Source organism: Staurois parvus, unplaced genomic scaffold (genome assembly GCF_062004578.1).
Source record: "Staurois parvus isolate SC_StPar_1 unplaced genomic scaffold, SC_StPar_1.0 ptg000165l, whole genome shotgun sequence".
NCBI classification, from domain to species: Eukaryota; Metazoa; Chordata; class Amphibia; order Anura; family Ranidae; genus Staurois; species Staurois parvus.
The window spans coordinates 19,649,719-19,661,868 of NW_028317961.1; the positions used below are offsets into that span (position 1 = coordinate 19,649,719).

A 12,150-nucleotide genomic window follows, 5' to 3' on the forward strand; every position below is an offset into this window, starting at 1 on the left:
TCTATATAAATTAAACTATATTTCGTTGATAAATGAGATTAGAGACGAGTTAAAAAGATTGGAGGGAGGAACCCCGACATGGATGGGCCGTATTAATCTGGTAAAAATGATAATAGTACCAAAAATCATATATAGATATCAAATGATCCCAATTAAACTCCCAGAGATTTTTTTTAAAATAATTAAGAAACTGATAACAAAATACATATGGAGGAATAAAAAACCAAGACTGTCATACGAACTGTTGAGTAGGAGGAAAGAAAGAGGGGGTTTAGGGCTCCCAGACTTTAAAAGATATTACAAAGCGGTAATATTGGCAAGAACTATAGATTGGATATATAATTATAAAAAAAGTTGGGTGAGAATAGAGAATGAACTCAGTGGAATAGACCTGGGAAGAATGATATGGGTGCCAACACAGTATAGAGGTTTAAACGACAATGTAAATACATACACTTTAAATGTACTAAAGGTTTGGGATAATTTACACAAAAGTATGAAATGGACTTTTAATTCAACACTGATTCCACTAAAAAACACAGAGTTTTTCCCCCCAGGCAGAGAAGAAATAGGTGGGAGGTGGTTTAAAAAAGACAGGGTGCAATTGAGAGATATTCTGGTGGGAGATGAAATAGGATCATTTGGTGATTTGAAGAAAAAAGAGGGTGAGATCTTCACTAAACTAGATGAATTGCGGTATTTTCAATTGAGGTGTTTTGTCGGAAGTTTGCCAAAGCCTTTAAGGACAAAAGAAAATTGGAATCTGTTCGAAAAGGTATTGGGAACACAAGGTGATGGGAAACACGGGATTACTAAAGTTTACAAAATACTCACTGAATTAGACACATACACAAAGCCAACATATATAACAAAATGGGAAATGGATATGGGAGTTGTGATAGATGAGGAAAAGCAGAGGAGAATGTATAGATTAATTCACGAGAACGTCTCTATGAGAGAGGTAGAGATGAACTATAAGTGTTTGACGAGATGGCACATCACACCAAATGTTGAAAATAAGATATGTGGGGAGAGTTCACCACTGTGTTGGAGGGGATGTGGAGAGGTAGGCACTACATACCATATATGGTGGGGATGCCCTAAAATCCAGTTATTCTGGAAAACAGTAATCCACTTGATAGGAAAATTGACAGAAATAGATATAGAACTAGACCCAGAAGTATGTATTTTGCATAACATGGATATAACTGTAAATAAATACAAAAAATCAGGGATATGGTACTATATTAATGCTGCAAAAGCTCTGATACCCAAGTTCTGGCGTCAAACAGAGATACCGAAGGAAGAGGACTGGATTGAAAGAGTTGAGCAGATCAAAAAGATGGAAAGGTTGAGTCATATCCAAGAAGATAGGTTGGAGGCCTATTATGGGAAATGGGAGAACTGGGAAAAAGCTAGATTATACAGGAAGTATAGGAAAGAATAAAAGATAACAACAGAAAAATTTCACTTGCTGATGTAAGAAGATGCAGAGAAAAGGTAGGATAGGCAGAGGGGACTTGGGGTGGGGGGCGGTGTTGGGAGGGAAATGTTGTATAGAGTAAATAAAGTAGAAATGTTGGATAATATAATTTTATAGAATATATTTCTTTATATATATATATATATCTACAATGTGTTGATGAAATGTATTTAAAATGGAAAAATGAATAAATATTTAAATTATAAAAAAAAAAAAAAAAAAACAACAAATTTTTACTTTAAATTTTATTGTTCACTTTTATATAGCACAGCACTTTTTATATATAGACAATTCCTCCCATTCGAGTATATGGTAACACTCTGTAAGCTTGCCTGTAGTTTTTACAGTGGGTTTATGGTGTATTTATAGAGTTTGACAGGTGTTTTTTTTTTTTTTTAGAGTGAGGTGGAAAAAAAAAACTCCCCCCTTAATAAAAATATATCTCTTGGGTGTCTGGGGTACATTAAATGCAAGTTAAACGCATCAAAAATGAATGCTATAGGCACACTGGTTCGCATTAGTGTCAGCATTATAATTTTTAGCAAGTATGAGCCTAGAACTACTAGTTTGCCGCAGCACGCTGTTATTTTTCAGTGCAATGAACTGTACAAAAAATAGGTCGTTACCTATGCTAAAAATGTAGAAGTGAGGAGCACCAGAACACGTATACAAGGTTTGCCTCGGAACTGTGCAGTATCCAGTAGCAAATTATTCATTAGAATTCTATTTGCTATAGTCATATCAGTGAGAGACTAGATTAAGATTTTTGTGCACAGCAGATTGTGAGCACAATGTCTGACTCCTGCACAGTCTTCCTATAGCTTTGAGCAAGTATCCCTGTACTGGCTTTGAGTTACAAAGCTAGAGGAAAAATGAATGCACTACGATCTTGCTAAGCAACACATTCACAGCCCACAGTGGTAGACAGTACTTGTAGTTTTTTTCATTCACAGAACTCTGTGAATGAATGATGCTGCTGTGTGGGTGGGGCCCCGCACAGCTGCTGTGTTCAAACAGCGGCTGCAGGGAGAAGGTCCCCCTCCCGCTGTCACAGAGAACGGAGCGCTGGTGGCAGGTGCATAGGAGCATGTAACATGTTAAATCCTAAATATGTGTGTAACATGCTCCTAAAGGTGAATTTACCCTTTAAAAGCTTAGATGTGGTGGATGCATTATTTTACTTCTTCAGGCTTTTTACCCTTTATTTTCACTTCTCAGTAACACACTTCCTATCTTAGGGTGACAATGCTTACTTATGGTACATTATTTATACAAGACAGTTGTTGTCAACCCAGGCTTCTGTCCTGATTTTTTGGACTACAAACATCTTCCCCTCTCCATAACATAGAAGTTTGAGAGCTGTTGTCCTCAGAGATAGCTGGAAACAATGTAACTGAAACCAGTACAGCAGAGGCAGAGAGCACAGGAAGTTATCAGCTCATAAGATTTCTGGCAGAATCAACAAGTATTTTTTTGCACTTACAGATATAACAAAATGCTTTCACCTGTGTATTTACCAGACCAAAAGGGACCATACAAGAGGAGTTCAATTTTAAGGTTTACAAACCTTTTAAAACATCACTTTTGCTTTATATACTGTATATATTTGGATTCGATATTTCTCATATACATGGCAAATTATTGCTGCAATGCTTTTGGAGAATATTGCACTATATTCAAAAATAAACAAGTGACAATTCAAATGTATAACAATGCCTTAATAATAAAATCATTGACATTGCTTTACTTTATTTTTTAAAATGTTTTAACACTCAAAAATTTGATCTGGCTTATATGTTAACCATCAAGGCTAAATACATATTTTTTGTAAGCAGTGAAAAATTACACAGAAAATATATGGCACAGTATTCACCCAATAAATCTTTAATCAAAGGCATACACCAATGCGATTTACAGTGAAAAAAAACAATAAAAACATAATGACCCTTCTGCATCAGTGTATACAATCTGGCGCCAAACAGCTGACTATCTTATGGAAAAAAATATTTTGCTCCAAAGTCAAAGAACAAAGAGCCTTTTGGCACCACAATTTCAAATGTTAATTATTAAGCTTGATAAACATAATCTCTAATAAACTATTTACTTAAATAATTGCATGGTGCAAAAATGAGCTGCGGTTGCTTGGGGCAACCGTAAAGCATTTTGGCCCCGGGTATAGAAAACTTCTTTTTGCTACAATGCTTTCTGCATGTAGCTGTCTAAATTTCGTAAAGTGGAGAATAAACAATATTTTCAAGCTGTTTTTTTCTGCTTTTGTTGCCATTTTACGTCAACTATACATTATTATTATTGAAAAAGCCTTCAAAAGATTCTTGAAGGAGATACAATGTGTTTTCTGACACTGGACGTCCATTACATAGCTTCAAACTCATCGATTCTCTGTTTTGTGTTGCCCTGTCGGATTTGCCGCAACGTCTTGTACTTGTCGCGGCCAACTCGCATGTTCTCTGTGTGCAGGATGTCGTTGTGAGTTTTCTTGGTATCATCTCGTGCTTGAGACAATTCACTTGTCAAAGCCTGGAATGAAGAAAGACAAAAACTTGTAGTTCACCTGAGTACTAAAAAAAAACTTTGATAGCTAAAACACACTTTTGTGGTGTCATTTGTTTTGTAGTGTTACAACGCAGCACAACTCATGGTAACACAATACTATGCGTTGTGGTGTGCTGTGTCAGAAAAACTGCTGCATATCCATTTTTTGTCCACTGTAGAAGGGCTGCAAATGCACAAGAATGCATATACACATGATGTGACAAAACACGTTAAAACTTGTGCATTAACACACATGAACGGCAACATGTGAATGGTCCAACTGCCTTATTTAAACTTGAGTATTAAGAAGCTGTGTATCAATAACTGTATAGTTACAGCCCAAATTACAGAGTAAATTAATTCAGCTTGTGTACAGTGCTTTCTTGTGATTATCTATAGAAAATTTGAATTCTGAGAGGAAGCAACAAAATTAAGTGTGGGAAGCAGCAAAATAGGCAGTCACAATAGAAAGACTATATATTTCCTCAAACCATTAACCCTCTGACTATACCTAAAGTAGCACCTTTTAGGCATAAGGAGTACATAAACACTGTGCATATTGTAATCTCACCAATAGCTGCTTCTGTACACGTTCATTTTTCTCTGCTTCTGTAATGCGTGACTCCTCTTTGCGGTCATCGTGAAAGTTGTAATGTGTGAAATCTGCACTGAACTCCTCTCCATCCTCTGGCAGGTGCTCATTCACGTACTCCTTGATGGGCACATATGCAGGAGGAGGTGGTGGGGGTGGCAATGGAGGAGTGCTCATGACTATTTGTAGCTCTTCCTTAGTTCTCAGGAGGTCATTCTGGGCTTTGTTTGCCTGGTTACCAAGAAAAGAAAAACATCATTAAAAGTATACTTCTACCAAGCACACCTAATAAAAAATCATTTGAGACAGAAATACAGAAGTAAAGAAATTGCATATAACACTGTTCAACAGGTAAAAAGTTTTGGGCATAAAATTAGCTAATCTTACATAATTTTGGGGTGCTGAAAACGAAAATGACCCTAAAAAATGTTGATTGGCTCTAGTTTCCATGATATATTCACCCATCTAATGACGTAAGCCATTCAAAATTATGATGCAACTTCAGCTGCATATTGCGCAATTGATACTGGTGACCAATAGAAAATTGCATGTATACTGAGATGATGCAATATTAGCCTTTAATTGCATCACTTCACTGCATAAAAGCTGCAGTATCTGTAGCTGATTGTAGTTCGACAGCGTCTTTACATTTCGTTTTATGCTTATATAGGCTACTCAGTAATGCCTGGAACTTGTGTGAATAAAGCAGATCATTTCTGCTATATCTGCGGTGAAATAACTTTTATCTCACAAAAAAGGAGGATAACAGGAATGATTAAGAAAGCCTACAACTTGTATTTTGGCTGCAAGATAGGAGACCAGGACAAGAGCTGGGCACCACATATATGCTGCAATTCTTGTGGGACGGCACTGGAGCAATGGTTGAATGGAAAAAAGGCATCTATGCCTTTTGCTGTGCCAATGATTTGGAGAGAGCCAACAGATCATGTTAGTAATTGTTACTTTTGTATGGTGCCTCCAATTGTAAAAGGGCTAAATAAGAAGAAAAAGGTATCTGTGCACTATCCAAATATTCCATCGGCAATACGTCCAGTTCCTCATTGAGAGGGGCTACCAATTCCTAAAGCACCAGAATCCTTCGTGGTTGAGTCAAGTGAGGAAGAACCTGAAGCGTGTAGTCACGTGCAGTTGTAAGAGATAGCCCTTTCCTCGAATACAAGAGAAAAGCCAAGAGAAGCAAAACCGACACAAACTGAAGACAAAACTAGTGAGAATCCTAAGTATTAAAATGATTCAACTTAGCTTATGGCTATAATTTTTCTTGGTAATCCTATGCAATATATTATGCCATTTAGGCTTTGTTATGTAGTCAATATCACTTGCTTTATATTTGTGGAAAGACATCTATCTATATAATTATTGTGCATTATGTAGTCATTACGCCTATAGTAGAAAACTTTCCGTTTACAGAAAAACTAAAGCCAATTGACAAATTTCATTGTTATATTTGAACTCAGAATGTGAAATTCATTAAGAAATGTATCCTTTTGTTTCCAAAACTGGCAAAAAATAAAAATTTGTTGAACAGTGATTGGTACAACAATCTATACAGTGGTACATCGCTTTACGAACACCTTGGTTAATGGAATTTTTGGTTTACGAATGAAAAACCATTGAAAATAATGCCTCGGTTTACAAATATTTTCTGCAATACGAAGCACGTTTCCCCAGGATGCATTGCGCCTGGGATGTTTATAGCACTGTGCATGCTGGAGTCTGTGGAAAGGTAGGGAATGGAGCTTTGTCATTTGCATGTCTTTTACTGTGTGTTTTGCATTGTGGGGTGGTTTCCGTGCCAGCTCATGTGCTGTGCATGCCTGCTACTCTGTGTTTTGCATTGTGGGGTGGTTTCCATGCAAGCTCATGTGCTGTGTATGCCTGCTACTGTGTGTTTTGCATTCTGGGGTTGTTTCCATGCCAGCTCATATGGACAGATTTTTGGGGTTTCATTAGTTTGTGTAGATAGACTTGGGGCTCTTGGACTGGAACATTGAGAGCCTGGGTGTGGGTGTAAAGCATTTTTTTTTTATTTTCTGTTCACTTAGTGACTGTGGTGTCATGGCAGCCAAGAAAGCAGCAGAAGCTGGGAAGAAGGAGATGTTTCTGCTCGAGGTCAAGAAAAAAGTTGTCAGGAAGCATGAAGGAGGAATGTGATCGAATGACCTCGCCAAAGAGTATGGAAGGAGTTCATCCACAATCGGTAAAAATAATGAAGATCTCCTGCGCTACTATTACGTGATAAATTGGGTGAGTGGGAGCTGCTAGCACCTAACCATATACCATGTGGAAATAAAAACTAACGAAACCAAAATGATGCAGCGCTACCCTAAAAGTATAATAATACAATATGGCAAAAACAAAGTGACATAAATATATGTATGTGACAAAAAAAAAAAAAAATCAGTGGATTGAGCCTCTCTGGGGATCTCACTATAAAGTGACATAAAATATATATATATATATGTGCCAATAAATCAGTGAATTGATACTCTCTGGGATCTCTAGTGAAAAAGTGATCACACCTGGTATAAAAAAACAGGAACCAATACCCCTACTATCCAAAATAGGATCATACACAAAAGACAATAAAAAACAAATCAGTGTGAATCCCTAAATAGGGATCAATAAATTCATGCAAATGATGCTGAACATGAACCCCTAACAGGGATCAACAATATCATGCAGATTGTGACAAATAATGGCTAAATTAAGCCATATTAAAAGTAAATAGTGACATAAAATGGATCCCTAAATGTGGGATCAATTAAATACAATAGTGCCAAAAAGCACATACAAAAAGTATATTTATGAGCATACACATCAAAAAAATAAGTGAACATATAATAGTCCGTAAACAAAAAAAAAAAAAAAAAGAAAAATGAAATAAATAAATAAAAAAAAACCAAGTCCAAATAGGTGCATTTAGACCAAAAACTTTCCAATTACTCCTAAGTGCAGGTGATATTGTGGATGTGCATCACCACCAATAGAAATAATCCGTATGTGGCTAAAATTCCCCCTCACCTCCTTGATGCGACCCTCAAAAGGGCCAAAACGCTTTTGTTATTTGAAGCCAGGAATCTTCACTGGTAATGGACACCGGCTCAGATAGAGGATATCCCCCTCACTAGGAACAGCCAGGTCTCCTCCAGTATAAAGCAGCCAGCCACCAACTCACAAATAGGTTAAAAGATAAAAAGAAACCTCCCATAGTGTAAATCCATTTTAATAGGGACTCTAAAATCACAGCACAGCCAAATGCCCACTCACATTTAGTAAGATTATAACAAGCTTTTCAAAAGACCTTATGCTAAAGGTGTACTTGCATGGGAACTCATTGGGTGCAGCAAGATGGCGTGCGCGCCGAAAGTACGTCACCACGCTCGCGCCCTACGCGTTACTTCACGCTATCACGTGACTTTATCAAGGCAAAGGATATGGGTGACATGAGGACATTATATAGGAGAGACGAATGTCAAACAGTGGACCACAATCGGTACCATCCTAAAGATGAAAGAAGATAACTGGGAGAGATGCAGCCAAGGGAGTCACCAGGGTCTCCAAGCAACGGCCACCTGTTCTGGAGGAGGTTGAAAAGTTGCTCCTGCTCTGGACTGAAGAGAAGCAGCGTGCAGGGGACACAGTGACCGAGGCGATCATCTGCGAAAAAGCAAAGTCCTTGCACACTGACCTCCTCGATCAACAGCCAGGAACATCAGCCTATGCAAAAGGTTCAAGAAAAGATCTGGCATCCACAGCGTGGTCAGGCATGGAGAGGCCGCAAATTCCAATGTTGCTACATCTGAGAAATTTGCTACTGAGTTCCTGGAGATCATGGACACACACACACACACAGGACAACTCAAAAAACAAATGAAACACACACACACACACACACACACACAGGACAACTCACAAAACAAACAACTCACACACACAAACACAGCAGGTCTTCAACTGTGACAAGACTGGGCTCTTCTGGAAGAGGATGCCAAAGTGTACCTTCGTCACAGAAGAGGAGACCTCATTGCCTGGCCACAAGCCGAAGAAGGACAGTCTCACCCTCCTGTTCTGCACCAATGCTAGTGGGAACCTTCAGATCAAACCCCTGCTCATCTACCACTCAGAGAACCCACAAGGTGAAGAAGGAGCAGTTGAGCGTTTTGTGGTGGTCCAACCCAAAGGTTTGGGTCACATGCCTCTTGTTTGTGCAGTGGGTCAATCTGGTTCTTGGTTCTGCTGTCAAGCAGTACCTTGTGGACAACCTGCCGCTCAAGGCCGTGCTGCTCATGGACAATGCTCCTGCTCATGGACAATGCTCCTGCTCATCCTCCAGGCCTCGAGGAAGACTTGCTGGTATACTTTAACTTCATCACAGTAGCGTTCCTTCCGCCTAACACCACCCCACTACTCCAGCCAATGGACCAGAAGGTCATCTCCAATTTTAAACAACTTTACACAAGGGAGATTTTCCGGCGATGCTTTGAGTTGACAGATTGATCAAGCCTCACCCTCCATGAATTTTGGAGAGACCATTTTGACATTGTGAGCTGTCTGCAGATTATCACCATAGCCTGGGCCGGGGACAGCCAGAGAATCCTAAATTCTGCTTGGCGCAACCTGTGGCCAGACTGTGTTGTGACACCTGACTCCAATGCTTCTGCACCTGCATCAGAGTCAACAGTGTTGGAGGAGATTGTTTCCTTGGGGAGGACCATGGGGCTGGAGGTGACTGAGGAGGATGTCTGCGAGCTGGAGGAAGGACACAACCGTGAGCTTACCACCGAGGACTTGGTGGAACTGCAAAAGGAGGCAATGGAGAAATGGATCTCATTTGAGGAGGAGGAAACGAGTGAGGAACAGATCTCTTCCAGGGAACTCAAGGAGGCATGCCAAATGTGGGTAAACCTACAGACATTTGTACAGCAGCACCACCCAGATAAGGCTCTAGCCCAGAGACTTGTGAACAGTTTTGACACCGACATCATGTCCCCTTTCTGAGGGATGCTTAAAGGCGCCAGAGGCAGCAGACAATGGAAAGGTTCCTACTAAAACAGCCTAGACATGTAGAAGAATCTGCTTATGTCAGTGTTGCCCTGCTGCTCTTCCTCTTCCAAAAAGTGTTGAAATTATTTTGAAAAGTTTGCCATGTTCTAAAAGTTGAGGTGTGATGCTTTAAAAGTTGAAGTTGGATGTTTGAAATGTTATTGCTTGATTAATCCCGTCCCTGTACAGTATTTATGCCTTTAAAGTGCACTTTATAAAGAGTTTTGAACAGATAAAAGACTTTTTTTTAATTTTTTCTGACCTCAGGAATGGATTAATTGGCTTTCAATGCATTCCTATGGGAAACCGCATTTCAAAACTGCTATACGAAAAGTCCCTCAGAATGAATTTAATTCGTAAACCGAGGTATTACTGTATTTGTCGCTATATAAACAAAGCTAGAGACTTTTCACAGATGAAAACACATGCCAAGATGCATAAAGATATATAGAAAAACTACTATGGCATGTACATATATACTGCCTATAGCAACCACAGTTCCTTAGTGAAATAAGATTGCAAAGGCAATAAGAATAATGTGCAGAATCTCTTAAATGACTAGACTGCTGTTAAGGCTCGGTTCAAACTATTGTGGGATGTGCGGCACGCGTTTGCTCAGGCTCGGCAGCCCATTCAATTGATTGGGCTACTGTGCCCGCGTTTCCTGCACAAAAAAGACGCATGCACCTTTTTTTGAAAACGCACCCACATTCTCGCATGGGCAGCATGATTTGGTTTCAGGTTGCAATAGATTCAGTTCTTGCACCCCCAACCAGCCCTCATAGTGTGAACCAGGGCTAATGGTTTATTGCACTTTCACATTCTAATTGAAGCAGTTAAGCCCACCTTCAGACACTTGAAGATGAGGCAGAATTAATTGATCTTAAATCAACATCAGTAGTTTCAAAGCTTATCCTAAAAGGCCAAACAATAGGTATGTTTTCTATAGCCATGTGGAGCAGATTTGTGTAAACATTTGTTAAAATTCATTAAAATGACTACCAGGGGGTCATATTACCAATGTGTATAAGGCAAGTCATGTAAAAATGTTGTGCTTTAATTTTTTAGAAACATATGTAAGTATAATAAATGTTTAAAACTTGGTATAATTACCAAATAATCAGGTAAAACAGTGCAGACTACAGAAGAGTAAACATCTAAATAAGGGCAAGGTATTATCATTACTATACAGGGTTTTATTATAAGAAAGAACAGATACATGAATTTAAAACCATTTCTTAGAAATATTCACTAAGAGTTAAAAGAAAGTGAGTACATACCCTTAACTGCCATTCGCCCACCTCATCTTCTTTGGCTCTCTTTGCTTCCTCCAGGAGGGTAATTCTATTTGTATACACTGCAAGCTCTGAGGCCTATAGGAGAAATACAAATGTGTGAGGAAAGCTGTGTGTTAGGACAGATACAGATTTTTTTCATTATACGAACACATACATTCACAAACACTATCCACAACCTATAGGTTCATATACTGAAAGACATGTGAAAAACAGAAAATCACAACCTGAGTCAGGATCTTTTTTGTGTCCTCATATTCCCGGGATTGTAAAATCATGTACTGTTATTTCGCAGGACCCCAGAACAATGACGACACGGGCCCCACTACAGAACAAGCATGCACTCCATGGCAGCAAATACTCATAGTGCCCTATAGATGGCAGCAAATTCTCAAAATGCGAGGCTAGGTGGAGTAACCCTTCTAAAGAGAATATGAGGACATTGAGAACTCTGTAAGACCTTGTGTGTTTACAGGTAGGTTACCACTTGCCCTTCAGAAGATTTACCCCTCTTCCTGACCAGGCCATTTTTTGCATTGCGGCACTGCGTTACTTTAACTGACAATTGCGCGGTCATGCCACGCTGCAGCCAAATGAAGGTTATGTTCTTTTTTCCCCACAAATTTAGCTTTTTTTCAGTAGTATTTGATTGCCTGTGCGATTTTTATGTCTTGCGCTATAAAAAAAACAAAGGCTGACAATTTTGAGGAAAAACACAATATTTTTGACTTTGCTATTAACCACTTCAAGTCCAGACACATCTACCCCCTTCCTGTCCAGGCCAATTTTCAGCTTTCAGTGCTATCACACTTTGAATGACAATTGTGCGGTCATGCGACACTGTACCTATATGAATTTTTTATAGCATTTTTTGATACAGATAAAAACTTTATTTTGGTGGCATTTATTCACCACTGGGATTTTTATTTTTTTTTTGCTATATAAATGAAAGTCCAAAAATTTTGAAAAAAGTGTTTTTCTTCTAAAATTTTGCAAATAAATAATATTTCTTCAGAAATCTTGGCCAAAATTTATTCAGTTATCTTTTTAGCAAAAAAAAAAAAAATTAATTAATTATAACCAAACATTTATTATTTTTCTAATTTTTTTTTTTAATTTTTATTTTTTTATATATACTATTTGTTTTGTCTTTTTACATA

At 38.5% G+C, this 12,150-nt stretch overlaps 1 protein-coding gene across 2 annotated transcripts in view; it reads right to left on the reverse strand.

The window, feature by feature from the left end:
- Positions 1–3,180: 3,180 nt before the first annotated feature.
- The window catches only part of EZR (ezrin), a 111,443-nt gene continuing 102,473 nt past the window's right edge, over positions 3,181–12,150 (reverse strand). For both annotated transcript variants that reach the window (XM_089676286.1, XM_089676287.1), the window contains exons 12-14: positions 10,976–11,068; positions 4,608–4,859; positions 3,181–4,021 (exon numbers count right to left, since the gene is read on the reverse strand). In XM_089676286.1, the coding sequence (XP_089532412.1) occupies positions 3,857–4,021; positions 4,608–4,859; positions 10,976–11,068 (510 nt within the window). In that variant the 3' untranslated portion in view covers positions 3,181–3,856. The remainder of the gene's footprint in view (positions 4,022–4,607; positions 4,860–10,975; positions 11,069–12,150) is intronic.